The sequence below is a fragment of the Anopheles nili genome, chromosome 2 (genome assembly GCF_943737925.1).
Source record: "Anopheles nili chromosome 2, idAnoNiliSN_F5_01, whole genome shotgun sequence".
NCBI lineage: Eukaryota > Metazoa > Arthropoda > Insecta > Diptera > Culicidae > Anopheles > Anopheles nili.
This window is the reverse complement of record NC_071291.1, coordinates 47,050,865-47,077,549: the sequence shown is the minus strand read 5'-3', so window position 1 is coordinate 47,077,549 and position 26,685 is coordinate 47,050,865. Positions and strand designations below refer to the sequence as shown.

Sequence of the window (26,685 nt, the reverse complement as noted above, 5' to 3'; positions counted from 1 at the left end):
GGACATTATCGATAATAGGCGGGACATCTGAACCGGACTCCCATATACAGACCTATCTTACCTATCGATGCATTTGGTGAATGTGGTCGTAATGAAGCCATGCTGGGTTGACGGGAGGGTAAACGCACGGACATGCGTGAACCTCGGCGTTCCTGGCCGTGCAGCAGCTTGTTGTCGCGCAAGAGCGACACATTCATCAGCCGTGGGTTCGGAGTATTGAAGATGGTACGATTTTCGCGCCAACGAGCCCTTAAAAGAGAAAAACAAAACGAACAATTGTAAGTGTAGCCTAACGTACGGTGGGGGCGCATGAATTGAAATGTCGATCCATTTACATTTCGATTCGAACGTTTTGAATGTGGGTGTGCTGAATCTGTAAGGAATAAAATTAAATCTAGCAAGTTGGACTACGGGTTACTTAGTCGGGCGACTTAGTCATTATTAGATTTCTGATTGAATTATAAACTATGAGAAAGATCAATTGCACAATGTTGAAAAAAAACACACAATAAGTGGAGTCTCGCGCACCGCTATTGTATTTGACTCTGCAAACATGGGATTAACATGGAGCTTTAATAAAACATTGCTATGCGTTATGAAATAGAGGTTGTCGCCAAGCCTGCAACAAGCGTTTCTACTGCGATCTGTGGCAAATCAACATGACAGCGGTGCTTATCAGTACGAGACTCGCAGGCACCGAACGAGGATAGATAATACTGAACAATATAGACCAACCGCAGTCGACGCATGGTGAGATTCGTGATACAACAGACAAGCAGATGATGCTTGACAATCGTACAAGACGGTGCGTATCTATCGTTCACTTACACTGGTGAGTATCAGTTGCACGGGAATAATTGATTCTTAACAATGGTTCTAGCGTACCTAGCATCAAACGATTGTAAAGTGAAAGTGATAAAGCATTTAAAACTGCATTTAAAGAACATGCGGTCACAAATGAAAAATTTGAGACATTGCTTGCATTAGTATTTTTCTATTTATTAGAAGAAATACCAAGTCGTAGTTTGTTTAAAATTAAAATAAATAAGCAATGAGACCCGAAAATATCATTGTAAGTTATTTTTTAAACCTGTAAATTTATCAAATTCATCATGCATTTTTATTGGGTGGTTCTATCATTATTTCTAAAAACTTTAGCGATAACTTTTAAAAATATGTGTAATGATCGGGATTTTGCCACATGATTAAACCCTGCAATTAGTGCGTATGAATCGAAGAAAATGAGAGAAATTTGCCAGCGCGAGAGCGTTGTTTTGTGGAGAGACTGCGGAAAAGCGAGAGCATTTTGGCACAAGAGAAAGGAGCAAGAAAGCTGCATGTGCTGTCATTGGACAGCTGATTTTTCGTTGCAGGTACGCGTGCCTCTTTTGCCTTCTTCGGCAGCTCGAGCATGTGCCAGGCATGTCAAACCCATGTGAAACAAATTACAGTTATACATTTTACAATGCACAGATGAAAATAAAGGAAGAAGGAACCACAAATCAAGTTACATTTGCAGGTGTAAGGATTCTGCTTCTTCCTTCCATGCAGCCTTATCGAAAATTCCATTCGCAACAAAGTTGTTTCCGCTTCGACATGCCTGCGAGACGGCAATGGCATTTTCGCTAGTGATTTCCAAGTGTTGGTAAGGCTATCCCATTCATAATTTAGCCACGGTTGCTGTAGCGCACGGACGCTGTACCACCGAAGGTACGTGAATAACCCATCCCGAAGCTGTGTGTGAGATTGTAATGTGCACAGTGCCCTTCTGAGCCGCTTGTAGACGCCAAAGTCGAACAGCTAAGTGACGTTCCGTTCAAACAAAGGAGAGAGTTCTGTTGATACGATCAACCATGGAACGTTGAGTGTGGCCGGGGGTGTGTTTGCAAATATAAAATTCCGATTTCGATTTTAGTGACAATCCTTTTTTTTTGGAGAACCGTGCCAATAGTGACCGATTGGGACGGTGCAAAAGTGGCTTCCTGTTGTTGTTGTTGTTGTTGAGCGGTATAGTGCAATACCTCAAAGTGATGGGAGCAAGCACAAAGTCATCGATTCAATTGCACCCCGGCTTTAATCAAGTTTAGGCATGCGTAGTTCTGGTAGCCGTCTCGTCTGTGTTGATCGTGCTACGTGTAAATATTGATTGGGCATTGTTTGTGGTTGTCCTTCGTGCCGGTTAGTTTGGAGCTTTGTTCCATTTGAATTTCGGGCGTCAACGCCAATACTCATGGTCACCGGCTGCGTCGGAACGTCGGAAAACAAATTTTCCCACCGCCGAAACAAAGCAGGCTATTTTTAGCGTACGCACTCCCTTTTGACGGTTGTTTGATTATTTATTTCTGTTTGTATTTGCTGGTTGCTAAACTACTGATATCGTACTGAAACCCTCAGCCAAACAAGAGGAGGCCTATTCTGTTAAAAAATAGATTAGCGAGTGTTTTAAACGAAGCGAATAACGCACATAACTACACATTATCGCCGATACTGGAATATAGACCCATAGCCTTAAATAGGCCTCGCAACTGCAAAATACGTAACTTTTTTCAAGTAACGTTCGCTCGAACCGCATACCATTTCCACGCAAAACTTCACCGCGATCACTCCACACCAGAAAAACCGGTTACCGTTTTGTCTGTTCCATCTCCGACATAATGCTCCTCTGCAGACCATGACGAAGTTGAACATAATAAGAGATGCGGGAATCAGTGGAGTGGAATGATTAGTTTGACCACCAGGCACATTGGAAGCCGCCCGTAGTATGTGTACATGAAAAGAATTGCTTGAATAGACTGTTTTTTTCTGCTTCCATCAAGTTAAATCATCATCAGAACCATAAAGGCGGTTTGACGCTGATTGTTATTTAACCAGAGTGCAGACATCTCATAGCGAATCTGGAGAGGGTGTATAAGAACGTTAGAATCAATTAAATGGAACGTAACGGTGACGCTGGAAATGGATAATTATTGCTACAGGGTGCGTCTCTGCAATACTTGAAACATGTTCGTATCGCTCAGTACCGACAACTTGAGCTTCCATAACTAATCGACTCTATTGGTGTCAACCCGCGATATGGCGGAAGGGGATTTACCATCAACCGTGTGCTACTTCGTGCGACAGAGAATGATCTTCTATGAATGATAATTCTAAGGGGATCAACCAACGGAACTGGAGATTGCATATGACACCTGGTGTTTCTACTCACGGCACCTGCTTACTCACACCATTTTTTTTCTTTCTTTTTAGCCTACGAGGGTGTAGCAGCTTCACTACTCCCAACGGAGAAAAGGATAAAACGGCTTTGAACGGACACAGCTGGTACTGAACCGGGGCAGCACCTCGAGCTCGATTGGGACAGATTATATGTTACATGCCCCGCCCAACTCGTTGGGAGACGCGTTTGTCGCTGATGTATAACGCTAAAAGCAACAGAGATATAAAAATATCGCGATTAAACGCGACGTGTCAGTGAGAATGAATCGCGAAAATTCATTCAGCAAAGGAAAAGAGACCAATCCTGTTCAAAATGCATCATTCTTCTCGAAACGCAGCTTCTGGTGGTTGCGCGACACGTTCGGGTATGGGCAACGTAAAGAGATCACGGAGGAAAAACTTTACGCAACCTTGCCGGAACATAGCAGCCACGGGTTGGCGGAAACGTTCGAACGTCTCTGGTCCGACGAGGAACAGCGTGGTCCAGATAAGGCGAGTTTCGCAAGAGTCTACTGGCGGGCGTTTGGCAAGGAGACACTATTCTGGGGTTTATTGTTTTCCGCGTTTGAAACAGCGAACCGTGTTGCCCAGCCACTGCTGTTGGGGGAATTAGTTTCCTATTTTACCCCAAACCAAGACACCATCAGCAAACAGGATGCGTATTTATACGCGGCAGGTATTATCACGTGCTCGCTGCTATCCGTCATCTCGTTTCATCCGTTTATATTTTACATTTTTCAACTGGGAATGAAGTTTCGAATTGGCGCATCGTGCTTAATTTACAACAAGGTATACAAACTAGACAACACTGTGAGGATGCTGATACTGATAACTGTTTTGCTCTTTGTTTCATTCCCGTAGGTACTTAAACTCTCTAAATCGACCACCGCTGGTGATGGTTTGAATGGAAAAATCATCAACCTACTCTCGAATGACGTCGGGAAGTTTGACATCGCATTATGCTTTGTACACGATCTCTGGAAGGGTCCGATGGAGGCGATCCTTCTTGGCTACTTCATTTATCGGCAAATTGGGTTCTCTGGTCTGCTTGGAATGGCCTTTTTGTTAAGTTTCATTCCGCTGCAGGCTTGGGTGGGCAAAAAAACGGCCACGTACCGGTTGAAGGCCGCAAAGCGAACAGATCTACGCGTGCGCTTCATGAACGAAATCATCCAGGGCATTCAAGTTATCAAAATGTACACGTGGGAAAGCTCGTTTGCCAAGATGATCGGGACAATTCGGCGCAAAGAGATCCAAGCCATACGAGGCGGAGCATACGTGCGAGCAACTCTCATATCGTTCTTTACCGTATCGCGCGTGTCCATTTTTATCAGCTTGCTGTCATACACGGTCACCGAGAATGTTATCACTGCCAAAAAGGTGTTCATTGTGACGTCGTTCTACAGTATACTTAACGATTCAATGGTCCATTTCTGGCCCATGGCCATCACCTTTTGCGCCGAGGGCTACATTTCGCTAAAACGAATAAGAGACTTTCTGTTAACACCCGAAGGCAAGATTTCGACCGGTACTGGTTCGAAAAACTCGGTTGGTGTTGAGAAGAAGCAAAAGAAGAGAAAAGCAACTGCACCCGTCGGCGCACAGATTTCGGACGCGTTGGATCATGGAAAAGAGGAAAAGCAAAAGAGCAATCAGCAAAACGGCGGCAAAAATGTTATCTCCGACGAAGATGTTGATTACGAACCCTTGCTGCCGACGCGTCTGGTACGAAAGGTGGACGGCGACAGGAAAGGCATCGTACTAGATAATGCTACGGCAAGGTGGGTTTGCCCATCGGCCAAAGAGGATACAAAAGCTAGAACCCCTGCCAGTGGCGCAGGCGACGGTTCGGAAGAGGCTACGAATGTTGGGATCGAATCGATTAGTTTAAGGATTGACCCGGGCAGATTGTGCGTTCTGGTTGGTCCCGTTGGCTCCGGTAAAACAACATTACTTCAGGTGCTTTTAGGCGAGCTCGAGTTGGATGATGGAAATGTGGAGATCTACGGCACCGTAAGCTATGCTGCACAGGAGCCATGGCTGTTCGAAGGAAGCGTCCGGAATAACATCCTGTTCACGGAAGAGTACAACGAACGGCGATATCTACGAGTGGTGCGCGTGTGTGCACTCGAGAAGGACTTTGAAATGTTCCCCCATGGCGATCAGACGATTGTCGGAGAACGAGGCATTAGCTTGAGCGGAGGACAAAAAGCCCGTGTCAATCTTGCACGGGCCATCTATCGGAAAGCTGACATTTATCTGCTCGATGATCCTTTGTCCGCCGTAGATACGCACGTGGGAAAACACATCTACGAGCTGTGTATTCGTGAATTTCTCGCGAATCGAGTATGTGTACTTGTGACTCACCAACTGCAGTATTTGAAAGATGTGCAGCAAATCGTTCTCATGAACGCAGGCCGCTTGGAAGCCAGCGGAAGCTATAGAGAGCTGAAGAAATCAAACATGGAATCGATAATGGCCCTTACGCCCGACGAATCTCCCTTGGAGAGTCCTATCGAGAAGGAACTGAAAACGCTGCGTCAAAGGCGCACTAGTGGTTCTTCGACGGGATCCCAGCAGTTAAGGGATGGTGATCTGATGATGGATCTCCTGCAGCAAGAAAAGCAGGAAGAGGAAAAAGAATCTCAAGGCGGTAGCGGGAGCGTGGGGTTGGCAGTGTACAAAACCTACATAACGGCAGTGAACAGCTGTGGATGGATCTTCTGGCTTAACGCGCTCATGATTCTCTCACAGATTGTTGTTAGTGGGGTGGATATTTTCGTAGCAGAGTGGGTGAACTGGGAAGAACGAGTAGCAGGCATACCACCGGAGTTTGAATTGAACGATAATCACACGATTTTGAGTTCCCGTGACGTGCGTGTCCTGCTTCGCGAGCAGACCGACGTGAGCAATTTCATTGAGCGGCAACAGTACATTTGGATTTACAGTGGCTTGATTATTCTGCTAGTGCTGCTGGTAGTGAAGAGATCGTTTTCGTTCTTTTACGTTTGTCTGCGCATCTCTATCAACCTGCACGATCGATTGTTTCGAAGGTTAACCCGCGCAACTATGCACTTTTTCAACACAAACCCGTCCGGAAGAATCCTTAATCGTTTCTCAAAAGACATCGGTGCGATTGATTCCGCACTACCGATGGCGCTGCTAGATTGCGTTGTGGTAAGCTCTTCTCAATTCGCATGTTGCTAACGCGATAACGCAGCTGTACTTCTGTATTTGTTCTCTCTTTCAGTTTTTCCTGGAAATGATAGCTGTGGTGGCGGTGGTGTCGATTGTCAATTACTGGTTCCTTGTACCGACAGCCATCGTTGCCATTTTGATGTACTACATCCGGCAGGTCTATCTCAATACGTCGCGTGTCGTGAAACGCATCGAATCCGTCAACCGATCGCCACTCTTCTCACACACCAACGCTACCCTGCAAGGGCTGTCCACTATTCGTGCGTTTGGGGCGCAATCCGTGCTGAGGCACGAGTTTAACGAATTTCTTGACGTTAACTCGTCCGCGTGGTATATGTTTATCTCTACGAATCGTGCGTTTGCCCTATGGCTGGATCTGGTGTGCGTTTTATACATCGCCATCGTAACGATTAGCTTTCTGTTGAGCGACAGTCAACAGATGCTCGGAGGTAGTGTTGGATTGGCCATCACAAAGACGATCAGCTTGGTCGGTATGTGCCAGTGGGGGATGCGGCAATCGGCGGAACTCGAAAATCAGATGGTGTCGGTGGAGCGCGTCAATGAATATACCAACCTGCCGTCAGAACCACCGCTTGAGACGGCACCGAAGCATCGCCCGCAACGCAACTGGCCAGAACACGGTGCAATACGCTTTGTCAACGTTGATCTGCGCTATTCGGAAGATGGCGAGCGCGTTCTTAAAGATCTCAATTTTGTCATACGCTCGAACGAGAAAGTTGGCATCGTGGGCCGAACTGGGGCCGGAAAATCTTCCCTCATACAGGCGTTGTTCCGGTTGGCGCCGTTCGACGGCAACATCGAGATAGACGACATAGACACTAAAACGCTAGGGCTGCGGGACTTGCGCAGCAAAATATCAATCATACCTCAGGATCCAATTTTGTTTTCGGGCACCCTGCGAAGCAATCTGGATCCCTTCGACCAGCGCAAAGATGACGAGCTGTGGAGTGCGCTGGATCAGGTGGAGCTGAAAGAAGCTGTGTCCTCGCTGGCCGGGGGTTTGGAATGCCGCATGTCGGACGGTGGAAATAACTTTAGCATGGGCCAAAGACAGCTCGTTTGTCTCGCAAGAGCCATTCTGAGAAATAATAAAATTCTCGTTCTGGACGAAGCCACTGCCAATGTTGATCCAGAGTGAGTATGAACGAAACACACTTGGTTTAAGTGGTTCAACGTAATAATTGCATTTTTCTTATCCTTTCAGAACGGATAAGCTTATTCAAACGACCATTCGCACAAAATTCGCTCATTGCACAGTATTAACGATTGCTCATCGCTTACACACGGTTATGGACAGCGATCGCGTGCTGGTGATGGATGCTGGTCGTGTTGTGGAATTTGGCCACCCGCACGAGCTGCTACATGGTCCAATCGGATATTTGCGGGGGCTCGTAGACCAAACCGGTGTCGCCACTGCAGCAATGTTGATGCGTACCGCGGAAGAGAATTTCAAAAAATCTAGTGCAAGGCCAAATGAAGCAATTACCTTAGGCTTATCGTAAAACTTGCTTCGAGAAAAAGTTAACGGTACGCGAAAGGTTGAGATTATATCCATCAGTAGAAAGACAAACATAATTCGCATTACATTCTTCAAGTTTTTCAAAGAAAAGCACACTGCTTTTGTCAATTTTGGCTGTCTGTTGGTTCGCTTCCATTAGGCAGTAATGTGCAAAGTGCACTATACTAAGAGCAATTCATCAGAACAGGGTTTCTTGCAACTATTGCACCGAGATACTTAAATATTAAGCATGATCTTTGTCATGCCTTTAGTTTACTACATTATGATTTTTGTGTTTTTTCCTTTTTTGATAATGATAACCTCATCATTATTTATCCGAAATGGTTTGAGCTGTAAATGGAGCATCACTACGTATAATCTGCAGGGTGAAAATAAATGATATTTTGCTGATTTCTATAACCCATTCAACTGAAGCATGGAAGTCCTTATCCGTCGTCTATACCGTTCACTCAACCGGCAACAGTAGGAAAGCTGGCGCAATGCGACAAGTGACCTCATGAATATCACATTGCATACGAAGTCTAGCCGGGAAACTTGATGCTAGCAAATTTAATATTTCATTCTCATGGATCTTTTCGAGATCCGAACAAGAGCGAACAAAAGCGACGAAAGAAAATATGGGAAAAAAACGATGGAAGATTTCGTTTATGCCGCGAACATTACTTTGTTGGGATCTTCACTGAAGTAAATGAGCAAACGGAGAGACAGCAACATGCCGGAAAAACTGAGAGCTAATGAGATACCTCTGCTCTGGGGGATCGATCAGGTTTGCTAAAAGTAAGCGAGAGCTAACGGTAACGCTACGCCTACGTGTTTTTCTTCCACCCGACTCAGTGGGTTTAAATGGTGATGTTTTTATCGCACAATAAACAGTGTCTCGATATTCGTGGTTTTGGTTTCATTGCTTTGCCTACGCAATGCGTGTGCTGAAGTGAAGTGCTGAAGGTGAGCTTCAAAATTCCGATCCCTCATGCGCGCGTTTTGAGTAAGTGAGGAGGCTTTGCGAAAAAATACGCCCATTGATAACGTGCCAACAAAATAGCGAAAACACATTGCACACAGGCAAAGAAAAAGGATTGAGAGCGAGCGTTACGAGAGAGCAGCAGAGAGAGAGAGCGAGAGTGCGATTACAACGTGGGACAATCAATGGCTGCTGTAGCACGCGGTACGCGATTCTAGTTCAAGTAAATCCACGGAAGGTGCGCACGTTGTGTTGGCAGTAAGATTTCGCGCGTTGTTTACGCTGTGTAGTACCGGTGTAAGAATACGAATAACGGGTGAAAATACGCCGAAAAACGTACGCAAGGACAGACAAAAACGCACCACACCACCGGGGCGCAGTTACCGTAGCAACGTATCTTATTTCGATATTCCCGAAAAGAAGGCGTCTCAGTGATTGAAGCAAGTGTAAACAACAGTGGATTGATCGTGGAATGAATTTCGTTCAATTAATAGGCTGTGGAAACCCGCTCCCTTGTATAATTGAGCCAATGAATTGACGCAAACTAATTGACTCGAATTTGGCCGGGTCAGTCATTCGACATAAAGCCCCTTCTCGATGGTTTGGCGTTGTCACGACCTTACCGAAAACGGCACAACGCGAGATGATTAATCGGGGACAGCGTGCTGCCCAGTGGACGCGGACACGCGGTAAACTCTCCGCCTGCCAAACAAATGACGAAGGAAAACGAAATCATTGACGATTGGCCCAGAGTTATCTTTGTTTTGATTCTGCGCGCGCTTCGTTTCCCTTGTCCTGTTGGTTTGGTTGTAGATGAGAATCAAGTTCATCTGATGGCGTCATCATAAACTAGTTTAAGTATGGGTGCCGTACGCGGAAGGTTAAGCCTGGGCATCATTCCTCTTTGGTACGTCCTATGGGCTTATTCTATACAAGTACTAATCACACTGAAGACCATGCGCCACTTGCTGCAGGAAGCACCATCAGAGAGTAAGAGTTCGCGCCATAGCATAGTATGATTTTCATACTGTGACATACGTGAACTGGTGTATATACATAAAAAAAGAAACGTCTCATTATCAGCGAAAAAAGCAGCTTAGCTCTTGACATTCGTCAAGAGAGAGCACGTGTGGTATGTATATTGCTAAAACAGGGATGAAGCATACAGTTGAGTCGTGACCGTTGAACCCACATGCGGCCGATGTGAAATGTTTCATTTCGAACACTTTCTCACTCAGTGCCATATTGCAAATGTAGCGTGGATGAATGAAGCATCCATTTCATTTTGCAGAAACAGAGCGAAAGAGTTTCTTTGAGTGATTTGAGGAGTTTGAAGAAGCTGCAATGATGTGCCAGAGATAAGATGGAAGATTTCGGTAATCTCACATCAAACGCTACACATTTACAGCCAAGAGATTGTGGCGCTAAAAGCGAGAAACACGTCACCGGCACGGTAGCAATGTAAATACGTGACCGGTGAAGACGACTTTTTTGAACATTGCTTTTCAGCGAACCATGGGAAACCTATGTGTGTAATAGATCTTTATGGTAAATTGAAGTAAAACGTGCAACTAGCAGATTAAATTACACGATATATTATTATTCATTTTCAAAAGAGTGTGATTAGTGAACTCGTGAAAAGTGAAATACGATGATTTAATCGCTATCATATGTGAAGAAGTGTATTTCGAAAACAAAAAATTGTCAAAATTGAAATAAGTGGTTATTGGTTTCTATCAATTCGTTTCCTAAGTACACAAATAAACCCAAAATGAACCCAGCGGAATACGATCAGGACAAAAAAATACATGACCTTCGCCGTGAAGCGAATCCGGTAACAAAGGCGGACCCCGTGTCGTGGTATACGTTCTGGTGGTTGAAAGATCTCTTTCAAACTGGCTTAAATCGTCCAATTGATGAAACCGACATTTACGACACGCTGTCCAGCCACCAGAGTTCACAGCTATCGTATCAGTTCGAGAGCCAGTGGAAAGCGGAGCTAAAATGGAGCGCGCAGCCGAGTTTTCTTCGTGTTATCATTCGCATATATTGGCGATCGATACTAGGGTACGGATCCATATACACGATCCTCGATCTTTTGGCCAGGTATGACAGTATAACGTACAATTCTCATCAAATGCCAGCCTCACTTTGACACTCGTGTATTTACACAGAATTTTTCAACCACAATGTCTCGGCGGGTTGGTGTCTTATTTCGCACCCGAGCAGCACAGCATAAGCAAAAATGAAGCTTATTACTACGCTATCGGCATTATCCTTTGTTCGCTGGTGCCGGTAGCAATTTTCCATCACTTCATCTTATACATCTTTCAAATAGGCATGAAGATTCGCGTAGCATGTTGTTCACTGCTCTACAAAAAGGTAGGTATAGACAGAAGATACATATGCGAACAACTAAGAAAATTGTAGAAACCAAAACCATACTATGAAACCCATAGTATATAAAAAGGCGACTGCATGGCGCCGGCTCGATAGATTGCAGCCAGCTTGGAGCATGCACAATTTAATCAATTATGCAACAATTTCCGCAATAAATTGCTGGCGCCAACGCTTCTGTCCCTACGACAGTCTTTGCTTTCTTTCCTTCCGTTCGCACTGCATCCGAGCATAAGAGCATTCTACTGCAATGGAAGATGTCTTAATTTGTTGGCTTCCAGCAATATACAAAATAATGCTTCTAGAGGTCTTTAAACGACTGTATAATGTATGCGATAATGATATGAATACATGAATATATTTATATTCTTAATAAATTTCAAGGTAGTTTCCTCATTACTTAAAGATTTGCAAAGCCACCATTTGCAAAGATACCATTTTACTGGAGGAAAAAGCACAATAAATATTCCTATATATTCCTCTAAACACATGATATCGACAAAAAGAGTATTTTTCCCAAATATGGTAACATTTGACTTAAAAAAATTATTTTGCAAATATTTTTTTGAAAAATAGATCTTTTACACCTCGAAGCAAGTTGCCTTTTGTTGCTTATTATTGATAGAAAGGATTATGCAGATTTTGGTTTTGAAGCATAGTTTAAGCTTTTACAAATAACCAATTTACCAAAGTTGGCCGGTTTTTTATAGCCATTTGTGATTCGATTTTTTTTGTATCGTTATCATTGTACATCGAAAACTAGTTAAAGTTGTAGGTAATAAATTTGTTCATTATTTGAAAAAAAAAATCTTACAGATGGGTTTGTTTTAAACTGAAAATTTACGAAAATAAACAATGATAAACAATACGTTGGATTTTTGTAACAAATTATTGATTGTTATTTCGTCGACCCTAGGCTCTGCGAATTACGAAGGCGGCTGGAACAGACGGTATGACTGGGCAGGTCATCAATCTGATGTCTAACGATGTTGCCAAATTCGATACCGCGACCGGGTTCGTACACGATATCTGGAAGGGATTAATAGAGCTGCTCGTATTGGGCTACTTCATTTACAAACAGATTGGCATTTCGGGACTATTTGGCATTGCATTTCTGCTCAGCTTTATCCCGCTTCAAGGTAAGTGTGCTGATGTCATACTAATCCTGGCATTGCTCTTTTGATATTTGAAGCACTGTTGTTCTTCAATGCACGCGCTGAATTTTCTTTAGTCCTTAAAATGTTCGTTATCGTTGCCACACACAATGATCAAAGCATTAAGAATTGTAAATATGGAGGGCACATATTTGTACCGAAAATTGTTCATGGCAATGTCAATGGGTTTTATCATACCGAATCATACGACGCATACGTATGTTTTTTGGTTTGTTTGACAGAGTTAACGCAATCATACCCATAGTGCTACTTCTGCCTTATTTCTTTCCGCAGCATGGCTCGGAAAGAAAGCAGCCCTTTATCGCCTTAAAACGGCCAACAGGACGGATCGTCGGATACAGTTTATGAACGAAATCATACAAGGAATTCAGGTGATTAAAATTTACGCCTGGGAGGAAAGCTTTAGCCGAATGGTAGACCGTATCCGGCGAAAGGAAGTGAACGGCATACGAGGTACACTGTTTATCCGGGCTGGGTTGCTATCGTTCAATCTCGTTTCCCGGGTAGCGATCTTCCTTAGTCTAGTCGCATACGTCCTGCACGGAAATGTATTCACCGCAAAGAAGGTGTTCATCGTAACCTCCTACTTCAACTGGCTGTACAGCTCGATGCTACACTTTTGGCCGCTGGCACTAACATCCGTCCACGAGGGGCTGGTGTCGATAAGACGCATACAGGACTTTCTGCTGTTGGATGAGCGCAAGTTCAGGCCACACCGTCCGGCTGCGTTGCTATCTCGTGGTCCGGAGAAAAACGCTCCAGAAACCGTAACGGATGACAGTGCTCGTGGGCTGCTAGTGGCCAATGGGGCAGCTGGTTCCACCAAAGAGGCAAAGGGAGCTCTGGCGGAAGGAAATGCCGGAAGTATAGGCCGAAAGATGCCGAAAAGCAAGCGCTTCATTAACAGGAAAGCCATTGCACGGCAAGGCATTTTCATGCGCAATGGTACGGCATTTTGGGATAAGGGACTGTCAACTTCCAGCAATGATGCCGATACGAGAGGTAAAGTGCAGTAGCTTATTATACGTTTTTTTCTTCTCAGACGCTACAATTCCTATTGATTATCCGCGATTTCAGCGAGTGGCATAAAAAACGTGACACTGACTGTAGATAAAACGAAACCGTGCGTAATCGTGGGACCCGTTGGGAGTGGTAAGTCGACCATGCTACAGGTAATCCTTGGCGAGCTGGAATTAGACGAAGGTCAATTGGAAATCAACGGCAACCTTAGCTACGCCTCACAGGAACCGTGGCTTTTTGAGGGCACGGTAAAAAACAACATTGTCTTCACGGAAGATTACCAGGAAAAACGCTACCGGGAGGTGGTATCGGTGTGTGCTTTGGAAAGAGACTTTCGACTTCTACCGCACGGTGATCAAACGATCGTCGGTGAGCGTGGCATCAGTCTAAGTGGTGGTCAAAGGGCACGTATCAGTTTGGCGAGAGCGGTTTATCGACGGGCGGACATCTATCTGCTAGACGATCCATTATCGGCTGTTGATACGCACGTAGGAAAACACATATTTGAAGAGTGCATCATAAAGTACTTAAAGGTAATGGTAAATGCATTGTACATACTGTAAACATACAAACTTTGATCATTTCATCGTGCACAGACAAAGATTGAATGATAATCTTTGGAAAGCTCCGCATTCAATGCTTGTATTTAGAGGTTTTTATTCAGAGTAAGCGTGTTTCATCCACACCCATGCTCGACGTTTCTCGTTTTTATGGCATACTAATCAATTTTATAGCATACTACCAGACGCCATTTTCGCACAATGGGCACGCGGGAGAAAACATCCGCTAGTGGATGAGTAAATATTGGACGTAAAACTGACCCCAAAAAAGCACCGCTAAATATTACACGTAAGAAGCTGATAGTTTTTTATAGGTTTTCGCATACGTGAAAAACATATTTGTGAAGCAGATTTCGTATTGAAATATACGAAGTGTGATCGTCTTTGTCGTATATGTGGTGTTATAAATTGCTTCAAAAATATAAAGCACCATAGAAACACAAATCGAATTTATCGAAATGGAAAAGCAATCTGCTACTGCACAGTTATACACGATTTGACAAATGTAAGGATAAGCTCTGCAGATTGATTTTTGTATTTATTAATTTATTAATAAACCAAGCAACTAGCCTTGCCGCAATACATTTTTACCATAAACGAACAACGTTATAAATAAAACCAGGCATTATAAAACCCAAACCGAAGTTTGGGTAAATTTCAAGCTCTACAATTTATGTTCATGTTGTATTTGAGCAATTTTGTTTTCCATTTCTATTGTACCTGAGCGTGATGATGGACACTATGTGCGCCAAATCCTGTTTTCAGCCGACGGAAATTTTCTTTGTTCGTCCCCGGGTGTAACGACGAGTGCATGGGGTTTGCTGTTCGCAGTAGCGTTTAACCACAATCAGCCTAGAACCACATGCATATGTTGTTTCCCGCAACCCTGTATGGGAGGTTTCATAACTCCATAAAAGATCCTTGCGGGAGGGAAAGTTTTGCGGAGTGTTAAAAAATACCATAGTTCGTTTCCCCCCTGCTCGGTTTACTCGCGTCGCTCATAAAACACGGTGCACGTACGCCGCAGTGGTTCACACAAATTTTCAATTGCAGGAAAAAGTTTGCGTGCTGGTAACGCACCAACTTCAATACTTAAAGGACATCGAGCATGTCGTGCTAATGAATACGGGAAGCGTCGAGGCGCAGGGACCGTTCCGCACGCTGGCAGAATCGGGCAGGTTTGCCATGCTGAGTCAACACCACCAGTACGACGACCCAGGGCAAGGACTGGAAACGAGAAACGCATCATCGTCTGACGATCCGTCTGCGTCGTCGCCATCGGAAGGCCAGCACCCCGACGGCGCAGTGGCATTTTGTGGCACCACGGACAAGGATAATGGCCATCTACAAAAAGTCGATAGTGTCGAGAACAATGGGATTGACTACGGTTCCATCATCAACATCGACCTCACTGGAAAAGCCGAAGCGCATGGAATGACGGTAGGTTTTTTTTTTTTTTAATTTTTTTGTTTTTTGCTCAGCACTTGTCCGCACCCCGAGCCGGCGCTGTTGCCTGTGAATTAGAAAAATGGGCGATTCGCTTATCGGCCTTTTAGATCGTTGATCACATGGCATGGTGTCGTTGCGCATTTTTCACATTTGAAAATTAAAATGTAGCCGATTCTACTCATCCCATGTGACAAGGTGGACGGTATCACATCCAAGGGAATGCTTTGGAATTGAATTGGTCTGGTCGCACAGTCGCATTTGAATATTTTAGCATGATGATTACACGAGAAGGGATAATTACCCTAGCTCCCAATGGGTGTTTGAGTGATGCGTTTATTGAAAATTTAAATATAATAGCGCGATACCTCACGGAACTAATGTACGGATAATTAACTGGTGTGAATTTTCTTGCGTATTATTGTAGTACGTGTAATATCGCGTGCGAAATCAACCCCTCCCAAAGGAGCCTCGAAGCGGTTATTTATTTTCAAATAATCATTTGGCTTGTCTTTTCATATTTACGGTTATTATCGCTGAATGCAACAGCCAACGCGCACCAGAAGACTCTCGATACATCCGACGCCGGCCCAAAACCAGTCGGCACATCAGCAGCACCAGTCACTCTACCAACCATCGCCGTTTTCATCGAGCAGCATGGTCTTCGATGGCTATGATGACCGCGAGGAACGTCGTAGCGGCAAAAAGAAACCCACTTCGTTCCAGGTCGGGTCTTCGAACAAAAATGAACCAAATACCCTCAATAAGGAATCGCAACAAACCGGACGCATCGGGTGGCGAGTGTACAAGCGCTTCTTTCAAGCAGTGGGAAGTAACTTTCTGCTGGCGTTGGCGGTTGTTCTGTTTCTGATGGCTCAGGTCAGCATGAGTGGTATCGATTACTACATATCACAGTGGTAAGTGTACACTAATGTCAGCGCCATGGAACGAACAGCGTGAGCTTTCTTGCACAACATTCGTACGTGTCGATAGGCGTTAATAACCGAACTTTCCATCGTAATGGACTGACAGGCCAAAAAGGTTACTTAAAGTAAGAGAAAATCAGTGGCTGAACGTGACCATTGGGAATTGATGTGCCTTTGGCGAAATGTTTCACCAACACACCGCAGCCGCAGTGACTCAACTTCTATTATATCATTTGTTTATTCTTCTTTTTTTGTGACACAAAACATTATCTCCTCTGCTGGTTTCACTGTCGTATAGGTTGACTGTTTTAACAAAGCAGCAAAATTGTTTGCTTAATCATTCTCAATCGAAACAGTACAAAGACCACTATTTGGAAGCATCCTGAAAGCTATTCCACACTGATAGCCAAAAGGAAAATGATAGTATAAAACGTGCAACCTTTGGCCTTAAATACACCCCACTATATTCTGTCCGTATACACCCTCGTCTTCTCAAAAGCCTTTCAACGAGTACCTGCATTTAGCTCTTGAAAGGAGTAAGAAACGTGACGCTCCTATAGTGAAGCAGGATTTATCTGCCATTTTCTGATCCGCTTTCACCGCCCTTTTGATTGCAGGGTAAACTGGGAAGAATACTCAAGTGCCCTCGAGAGGCTGAAAAGCAATCGATCTAGCGCGGGAGTATCAACAGAAGCGGGCCATCTCAACGGCACTGACTATGGTGCAATTCTTCCGATCCCAACAAAACTGCAGGGCAGCATCTTCAGCCAACTATCGAGGCATCAGTACATCCTGGTGTACGCCGTTGCCATGCTGTTCATGTTTGTGCTCTCCTTGAGCAGATCCTTTCTATTTTTCTACATTTGTCTGCGGGCGACGGTACGGCTGCACGATCGTCTCTTTCGCGGCATTACCCGAGCCACTATGTATTTCTTCAACACGAACCCATCCGGTCGGATTCTGAATCGCTTTTCACGCGACATTGGTTGCATCGATACGTTTCTTCCCTTTGCGATGATGGACTGCATTCTGGTAAGTACGCAGCCAACGGCAGCCAGCTAATGCTTTACAAAAGCAACATTGAGCAAAATGTTCACGTTTTCTCCGTACTACTACCGCAAGCGCAGTTTTTTGTCGAATTCACCGCGATCATCGTGCTGGTTGCCATGGTGAACTATTGGCTTTTGTTTCCGACGCTGGTGATGGGCATTATTTTCTACGTCTTGCGCCACGTTTACACCAACACAGCCCGAAGCATCAAAAGGGTAGAAGCGTCCAGTAAGTCTCAAAAAATAATAAAGTAACCACAACGGTGGGTCTGAGAAAAAGAAAATTATTTTTCCCGCTTGTTCGTGCCTTCTACAGCGAGGAGCCCGATTTTCTCCCATGCAAACGCTTCGTTCCAAGGACTCAGCACCATCCGTGCTTTTGGGGTGGAAAAAATTCTGGCAGACGAGTTTGATAAACATCAGGATTTGAATACCTCAGCGTGGTATCTTTTCTTGGCAACTACACGCGCGTTTGCTCAGTGGCTGGAAATGGTTTGTGTGCTGTACATTGCCGTCGTAACGCTGAGTTTCCTGATGGTCGAAGATTGTAAGTGACGTATCGCACAAGGTTGCCTGCAAACCGTGGTACGTGTGGTGTTAACTTTTTCCATCTTATCCACCAACTTCAGCAATGAGCGGCAACGTCGGTCTGGCTATTACGCAAGTGTTCAATCTGATCTTCATGTGCCAGTGGGGCATGCGGCAGACGGCGGAACTAGAAAACCAAATGACATCTGTCGAGCGTGTGGTAGAGTACGCCGAGGTCGACCCCGAACCGTCGCTGGTGTCGATCGGAAAGCACAAACCTCCGGCCGATTGGCCGGCAAAGGGTGCGATACGGTTCGAGCACTTTTCACTGCGTTACTCTCCGCAGGCCAGTTTGGTCCTGCGAGACCTCAATCTGTCGATAAACGCCGGCGCAAAGATAGGAATCGTTGGCAGGACGGGAGCAGGAAAATCCTCCATCATACAGGCGTTGTTCCGGCTCGCAGTCAATGAAGGAATTATACACATCGACGGTGTTGACATTGGGACGCTCGGGTTGCACGATCTGCGCAAGCGGATCTCAATTATTCCGCAGGATCCTATACTGTTCTCGGGAACGGTGCGGGAAAATCTGGACCCCTTCAAGCAGCACGATGACGACGCGCTGTGGAATGCGTTGGACTACGTGGAACTGAAGCGGTCCGTGATGGCGATGGAGGGAACACTGGATGGCAAAATGTCTGACGGAGGTTCGAACTTCAGCATGGGTCAAAGGCAGCTCGTATGCCTTGCGCGTGCTATTCTTCGCAACAATCGCATCCTAATTCTGGATGAAGCTACTGCAAACGTGGATACCGAGTACGTCCTCGAGTGAGTTTCGGTTGTGGTTCGGTGGAGCTAACAACAGCTGTTGTGCTGCTTTTTGTTGGTTTCATTCCAGAACCGATAAGCTGATTCAACGGACCATTCGGGAGCGGTTTGAGAGTTGCACCGTGCTGACGATAGCACACCGTTTGCACACGGTAATGGACAGCGATCGTGTGCTGGTGATGGACGCCGGAAAAGCTATCGAGTACGGTCACCCTCATGAGCTGCTGCAACGCACCGGCGGTGCACTGAGCCAGTTGGTCAGCCAAACCGAACCATCCGTGGCGGAGCAGCTGGCCACCATAGCGCTGAAAAGCTACAATAGCGCAGTGAAAGCGAAAGATTCCGCAACGTAGATAGAGCGTTTGAAGCCGTACAAACTTGGTACGGAGCCGTACGATAAACCGCTATTACCTCAATAACAAGAGTCAAGCCATTGTCACTAGTACGCTTATCAAATAATAAACGAAAATCGATGCTTCGTCAATTTTGGCACGTTTTTCTCACTCGGCGTCTTCTTTAGCAGCGAACAGCTGATAGCTCGAGATAGCGATCGTCCTCGCGATAGTCTAGAGATAAGTGATCACTGCATGGTCAAAACATTGTATAAAACCGTTTTGTATGGGGCTGTTATCGCACCCAGCCGTGCATTGCCGAAAATGATACCAAACCATTTGCGATAAACAGTTCTCATTTGGCATTCGGTTGCTGGACGCACCTGACAGACGGTTGCTGGACGTGTGCAAGATTCGGTTTTAATTGGTGAAGCGTACGCAAACGGTAACATCGCCTAGTGGAAATGCCGCCAACAGAACCCGGCAAGCCAGACGGGACGCGCGAAAGTGCACGTTTGCATCCATTTGCTACCGCTAGCTCCGTTTCGCGATACTTTTTCTGGTAAATTGCTTCCATTGCTTATCCCAAGTGCGCATGTTGAAGGTTATTCTCCCATCATATGACCGCGTACGGTGTGCCTAGTGATTTGAAATATCTCGTTCTTTGCCTTATAATGTATAACCGACGGTATAACCAAAACCCTGGCATAGGTGGCTCTTCGATGTGCTCCGAATTGGCGTGCGAAGGCAAATCGTTCCAGGCGACATTTATGATACTCTGCCCGCCCACCGGAGTGCACGAATCGGTGCAGTGTTCGAGCAACAATGGCAATGTGAGATCTCGCGCAAGCCAACCACTCACCCAGGAGGATCGATCGATGGCCAAGGTTCCGGAAGCGGAGGAAAACTGTCGCAGGAAAACAATCGGTCGGCGCCATGGCGGCTCCTGCGGACGATATTACGCATTTATGGTGCCGGAGTGCTGGTATTCGGATTTGTCTACAGTGCTATTGAATCTGCCTGCAGGTGAGCCTGGAGTTTCCTTGGAAAAGGACAAAATTTCAACTCGCTCATCACGCAGCTGTCCTTCGTTCACTCGTCCGATTGCTATTCCATTGAGGTATCTGCGACAAGGTAGCCAAAACATCGTTTTTCGCAGTCCAATAAATATGGACAGCATGCTTTGGTTTGCTAACGAGATGCCTCAGCTGCCAGAAGAAGGTGAGAGCAAGTGAAAATCAGAACGGCAGAATGATTCGATGTTGTAACTGTATGGGCCCTCAGTTCGGTTACGAGATTTTCTGGGACGTTTTGGTTTTCATGCCGGTGCTTTTCATATATTTTTATGAATGCATAACTTTATGTCAGCTGGAAATCGGGCTTACTCATACTTGTTTATCCACCAATACCAACCAAAGAATAATATTATTCATAAAAACAATGTTTGTTGAATATAAATAAATGTAATTCCAATGTAAGTCTCAATCATTTTCAAACATATAAGCGCCTCGTACACCCAAGTATTGATTTTGCACTAATACAACCAGAACACATTCTTCAAAATATTTGCTTTTGTTCTTTAATATTGAATCTCAGCTCGAGCTAAAATGATTTCTAGACCATACTGCGACCAGTTTCTGCGGCGAATTGTTATTGAAAGGCTAGCTTAAAAAAATGTCATTCCATGAAAACTCTATTTCAAGTTAATCAGTTACAAAAAGCTATATTTTATGCTTGATCCTCCATCAAAGAGTTCATTCACAAGAGTTCTTCTAATGAAATGTTTAAAACCAATGAATACGCCTTCAATATTATTACCATTAATGAGAATAGAACGGATGCTGGGCATCTGCAATATCATTATGAAAATTTTCTCGCTGGAGATTAAATAGTGCCAACCATCAATCATTCAATCCATTTCCGCTGTTCAGCATGTTGCCTAAGACATTAAATGCATTTGTTTCCTTTATCGCGATCAGAAACGTTTTAGTATTAGCTTCACCACAACGTTTGACATGATTTCTGTAGGATAGGACAACCATTTCTTCTTGGGCAGTTGATTCTGTACTTCGATCAGCAAAATTCATCGGATTTTGCAGACGATGCAGCTATCACACTTGGTGCAGCTTATGGATACGCGGTCGGTATCGTCATGACGGTTTTAGGACCGATGGCAATATTTCACTGGTATCAACTGTACCTGCTGCAAGTGGGAATGAAAATTCGTATTGGCTGCTGTTCGCTGATCTATCGGAAGGTAAAACCATTGTAATACTGTCATTGTTCATTGGCTTTTCAAAAAAGTTTTCCTTCTGCAGGTTCTAGAGCTAAGCAGTGACACCGAGGGCTTATCGGGTACGGTGATCAATCTAATGGCGAATGACGTCAGCCGTTTCGATTATGCGGTGATATTTTTCCACGATCTCTGGAAAGGGCCCGTGGAGTTGATCATCGTAGCTGTGCTGGTGTATCTCGAAATAGGACCAACAGGGCTGATAGGCATAGGGTTTTTACTGCTCTTCATACCGATACAAGCATGGTTAGGGAAAAAATCGGCTGCATTCCGAATGGCGGCGGCATTGGCTACGGACGAGCGAGTGCGTGTGACAAATGAAATAGTTCGTGGAATTCAAGTTATTAAAATGTACGTGTGGGAGCGCCCGTTTGAAGAGATCGTGAGCAAGTTGAGGCGCAAGGAGATACAGGCATTACGAGGCAGTGCCATCGTCAAATCGGCTCTGTTTGCGCTCCGCGTAGTCCCAAAAGTGTCCATCTTTTTGTCGCTAGTTGCGTACGTTTATCTCGAAAATGCTGTCACGGCACGGCGCGTATACATGCTGATTTCATTCTTCAGCGTAATTCATCATTCGATGGTCGAATTTTGGCCACTCGCGGTTACGTCTGCCGCTGAGGGTTGGATTTCGTTGAAGCGAATACAAGCATTTCTACTTCAGAAAAGCGTCTCGAAACAAAGCGAATCACAGCGATTATTTGAATCTTCCCAAACCGACGACCCGTCCATCGAGTTCCAAGCTGTATGCACTACGTGGGAGGAAGCGAAATTCGAGCTTAAAGATCTGTCCTTTAAAGTGAGTACATCGATACATCGAACGGTGGCGATTGTTGGTCCTGTTGGCGCCGGAAAGTCGACAGTGTTGAATCTTATCATCGGAGAACAGCCCGCCACTCAGGGGAAAATCCAGTTAAATGGCATCATTAGCTACTGCCCACAAAAACCTTGGATGTTCGAGGGCACCATAAGGCAAAATATTACCTTTCTCGAGTCGTACGATGAAAAGCGCTACCAAGCGGTGTTGAAAGTGTGCGCGCTAGAAGAGGACGTTCGAATGTGGCCGAGCGGCGATAACACGATGGTTGGTGAGCGAGGATACACCTTGAGCGGTGGCCAAAAAGCAAGAATCAATCTGGCCCGTGCGTTATACCGTCACGCTGACATCTATCTCTTGGACGATCCCCTTTCTGCGGTGGATGCGCAGGTAGCCAACGTTATTTTCGAACAGGCTATCCGGAATTTTCTCGTCGGAAAGCTGGGCATTCTGGTGACGCATCACATAAAGTATGCTAGTCATGCAGAGCATATCCTGGTGATGAACAGTGGAAAAATCATTGCACAAGGTAACTATGAACAGCTGTCCGATTTCTTCGAAGAGAGACACCCGGCTAGAGCAACGGTCTCGATACAGCCTACTGAGAATCGAAAGGAAAGCCTATCCGAAGCAGCGTACATCGAAAAGGAGCAGGCTCTGTCAGAGCGAGGAAAACTGAAGGAAGAACAGGAAGATGGCACTGTTCAGTTTAGAGTGTATGTTGATTTTCTAAAATCTGTGCGCAGTGCTTCTTTTGTGACATTCGTGGCTTTACTCATGATCGCCTTTCAAGTAGCTTCCTCAGGAACGGATTACTTCTTATTTATATGGTACGCGATGCACGATTTTCCAAAAGTTGTGTGAATTTCAACCAAGCTCGTTTGTTTGATGTGGACTTCTTTCAGGGTGGACTGGGAAGAAACATATGCAAATACAGACCAGGCACGATGGTCAACGGACGATCACGTGCTGTTCTATACCGGCGCTATCATCATCACCATACTGCTGACATCCAATTCGTTTGCATTCTTCGAAATGTGCCTCAAAGCATCACTGTACGTTCATTCTGCGCTCTATCGAGGCGTATCCGAGACGGCGATGTACTTTTTTCAACAGCACGCATCGGGCAGAATAATGAACCGGTTTTCCAAGGATATTGGACTGATCGATTCTAGCCTGCCGGTAGTTATGATCGACAGCATTTACGTAAGAAACTGTCAAGCAGACGATGCAAAACGCTTTAACACATTTACTCTACAACGTGGTGGTTTTGTAGTTTTTCCTCGAGCTTGGCGGCATCGTTGTGATTGTGTCGCTCGCCAACTACTGGTTGCTAATTCCCACTGCCATCATGGGGCTCGTATTTTATGTGCTGCGGTTTGTCTTCCTACGCACGGCGCGAAACGTCAAGCGCGTTGAGGCTATCAGTAAGTGTATTAGCTTTTCGTAGCGGTTTACGAAACAGGGACTGATCAAGCTTTTTGGCCGGTTTCATTGAACAGCCCGAAGCCCAGTGTTTACGCATACTAATGCCACCATTGATGGTTTACCGACAATAAGGGCATTTGGAGCCGAACGCTTCGTGCAGGACACGTTCCATGGGTATCAGGATATCAACACATCGGCTATGTTTCTGTTTGGAGCTACGACCCGCGGTTTTGCTTTCTGGCTCGATATGATCTGTTTGCTGTACATTGCGTCGGTGGTTTTGAGTTTCCTGGTCATCGGTAATGGTTGGTAATCCTCCCGACTTCAGCGACCACTACTCGCAGTCCGCTCATTACCTCAGACGCGATCAGACTTATTTGAAGCCCAATTTGTTCCCACTTTACCACACCAGATATCTTGAGCGGTAATGTCGGGTTGGCCATAACCCAGGTACTGAACCTTATCGGAATGTGCAATTGGGGAATTCGGCAGACGGCCGAGCTTGAAAATCAAATGACATCCGTAGAGCGTGTGCTTGAATACGCTCGGCTGGAACCGGAAAAGGACACGGTATCGGATGCCTCAACCACCATCGCACGCAGCGAAGCGTGGCCTGAAAATCCCAGCATAACTTTCCGAGAAGTTTATCTGCGCTATGCGCCCGGCTCGGAGCCCGTACTGAAGCGGCTATGCTTCGAAATAAAACCCAAGGTAAGCCCCATCACACCTGGTTGAACAATCGATTTTCGCAAAAACCGCCCCGTTGGGTAAACTAGTTCTGGCTTTCATTAGCCACGCTGATATGTGGGGTCCGAACAAACGAATGACTGTACCACAAATGAATTTACTGTCTTACGTGCGCTGCTTCGCAAACTCCCAACGCAAGCACCGAAAAAACAACGACCCGGATTCGATTCGGCAGGTGGCATAGTAAAGCAAAGCAATAACCTGAATAGTTTAAAACCCAACCAGCTCTTGCGTGTTCTGTTGATTTATAATTGAAAAAAGCACATATACACCCTGCTCGAAAATGGGCTGTACGCGCATGGACGCACCAAGAATGGTCGCAGTTTATCTCCGGTTGATTAAATTATGGCCATATCTGACGAAACTCACAAATGGCCGCGTTCTTCGCCCGAACCCGAACGGCTGAAGCTATATGATCCATTTTGAGAGGTTTTCAGTGGTCGTTCGGGCGAATCCTGTGATCCCTTTGCACGTGTTTGAGATAGATCCAGAACCAGGTTATGTGCGGTAGAAATGGTTCGAAATAAAATCCACATCAATTCTCTCCTCCACCACGTGGTGGCTTGCGCGATTTCCTACCAAAAAAGCGAACAAATAGAAAGGTCAAAGCCGGCGAAGGATGAGGGAAATAAAGGACAGCCCATTTCACCCCACAGCTCTTCTTCTACTTCTTGTTCTTCTCGTTCTTTCACGTCGGTAAACGCTCCAACACCCAACACTCAACTGGTAACGCCTGGTACTTGCTTCCGGCACCGTGCGTAGGAACGCGTCGGAATCGTTGGGCGTACTGGCGCAGGCAAGTCGTCAATAATTCAAGCGCTCTTTCGACTGACACCCTTGGACAACCGGGGTGGTATCATCGAGATTGACGGAATCAATATCGGTTCGGTGCCGTTGCGGCAGTGCCGCAGCCGCATCTCGATAATTCCCCAGGATCCGGTCATATTTTCGGGCAGTTTGCGAAACAATTTGGACCCGTTCGAGCGGCTTCCAGATGAGCAGCTGTGGAAAGCGCTCGAGCAGGTGAGTTGCTGGGTTGAATATTTAATCGCGACACTTTCCTCCGTCAATTTGTGCGTTTAACTGATTTTTCACCCAACTTTCCCAACTTTCCGCCATCACCACGTGCCGCGCTGTATCTGCCACTTGTGGCCGTTTTATTCACGGCCTGGGCCTGGGTTGTCGTGTTCATGAATCTCCCATTGGTTGTGTGTGTGTGGGTGTGGCCTCGTGCGAACAAATTGCGTTAAATTGACCGTCACGACACGGGAGAGCACAGGTGGGATTAAAAGCCACCGTAGCAGCGTTTGCCGGAGGTTTGAACACAAAAATGGCCGAAGGTGGCACCAATTTCAGCGCAGGACAACGGCAACTGCTGTGCCTGGCCCGAGCCATCCTGAAGGCCAGTAAAATATTGATACTCGACGAGGCCACAGCCAACATCGATACGAAGTAAGTACGATCAACAGATAGCATCGCGTCGAGGTAAAATCATTCCTTTTTTTTGTCCTTTTCAGAACCGATACACTCATTCAACACACGATAAAAACACACTTTAACGACTGCACTATTTTAACCATTGCCCACCGTTTGCACACTATCCTGGACAACGATCGAGTTATGGTGATGGATGCAGGCCGAGTGGTCGAGTTCGATAGCCCGGACAGGCTTTTACAAATCCCAGCGGGATACTTCCGCAAGTTAGTCGCAGAGGACGAACAAGACGGACAGACCGGACAGTTCAGCAACAAGCAGCACGCATCGCAAATAAAACCATCAGTAAACATTGGATCAATGTGAAACACTAATAACGTACTATCGGATGCTTGAAGTGATGAATCTTACTAAAAGAGACAATGTAATGGGCACTTACTTGCTGAACAAGCGGAGAACAACGCATATGATGATGAACATAACTGCCATCGCCACCAACACGCCTATCATTGCAGGGTCGATGTACTTCTCCGGTTCGATCGGTTTATTAATTGGAGCTACGAACGATCGTAAAAATGAAACCAAAAATCAGGCTTAACAGTACCGTACTTTATCATTCGACATACAGAACAGTTAGTGTTATTTTCTTACCGCGGCATTCGACACTGCCGTCCGGCTTGAAGAAAGGATTCATCTCGAAAAGGCAGATACAACGTCCATCGCGGCATTCCGTTTGCTCGGTCGTGGCATCGCACTGTTCACTGAAGAAGCAGGTTTCGTTGACCTGGCGTTCTGC

The 26,685-nt window shown here is 45.5% G+C and overlaps 1 protein-coding gene across 1 annotated transcript; it reads left to right on the top strand.

Moving 5' to 3' along the window:
* The first annotated feature begins 3,474 nt into the window (after positions 1-3,474).
* On the top strand, positions 3,475-26,255 carry LOC128724542 (uncharacterized). The gene is made up of 25 exons (XM_053818270.1): positions 3,475-4,002; positions 4,075-6,390; positions 6,464-7,566; positions 7,637-7,910; positions 12,226-12,448; positions 12,758-13,486; positions 13,562-14,037; positions 15,163-15,504; positions 16,060-16,427; positions 17,054-17,468; positions 17,966-18,032; positions 18,115-18,841; positions 18,912-19,190; positions 19,362-19,417; positions 19,651-19,735; positions 19,885-20,199; positions 21,202-21,430; positions 21,492-23,110; positions 23,186-23,486; positions 23,557-23,707; positions 23,783-24,013; positions 24,121-24,419; positions 25,218-25,478; positions 25,735-25,907; positions 25,973-26,255. The coding sequence occupies exons 1-25, from the start codon at positions 3,475-3,477 to the stop codon at positions 26,253-26,255; spliced, it is 11,850 nt and encodes a 3,949-aa protein (XP_053674245.1).
* Positions 26,256-26,685: the final 430 nt, after the last annotated feature.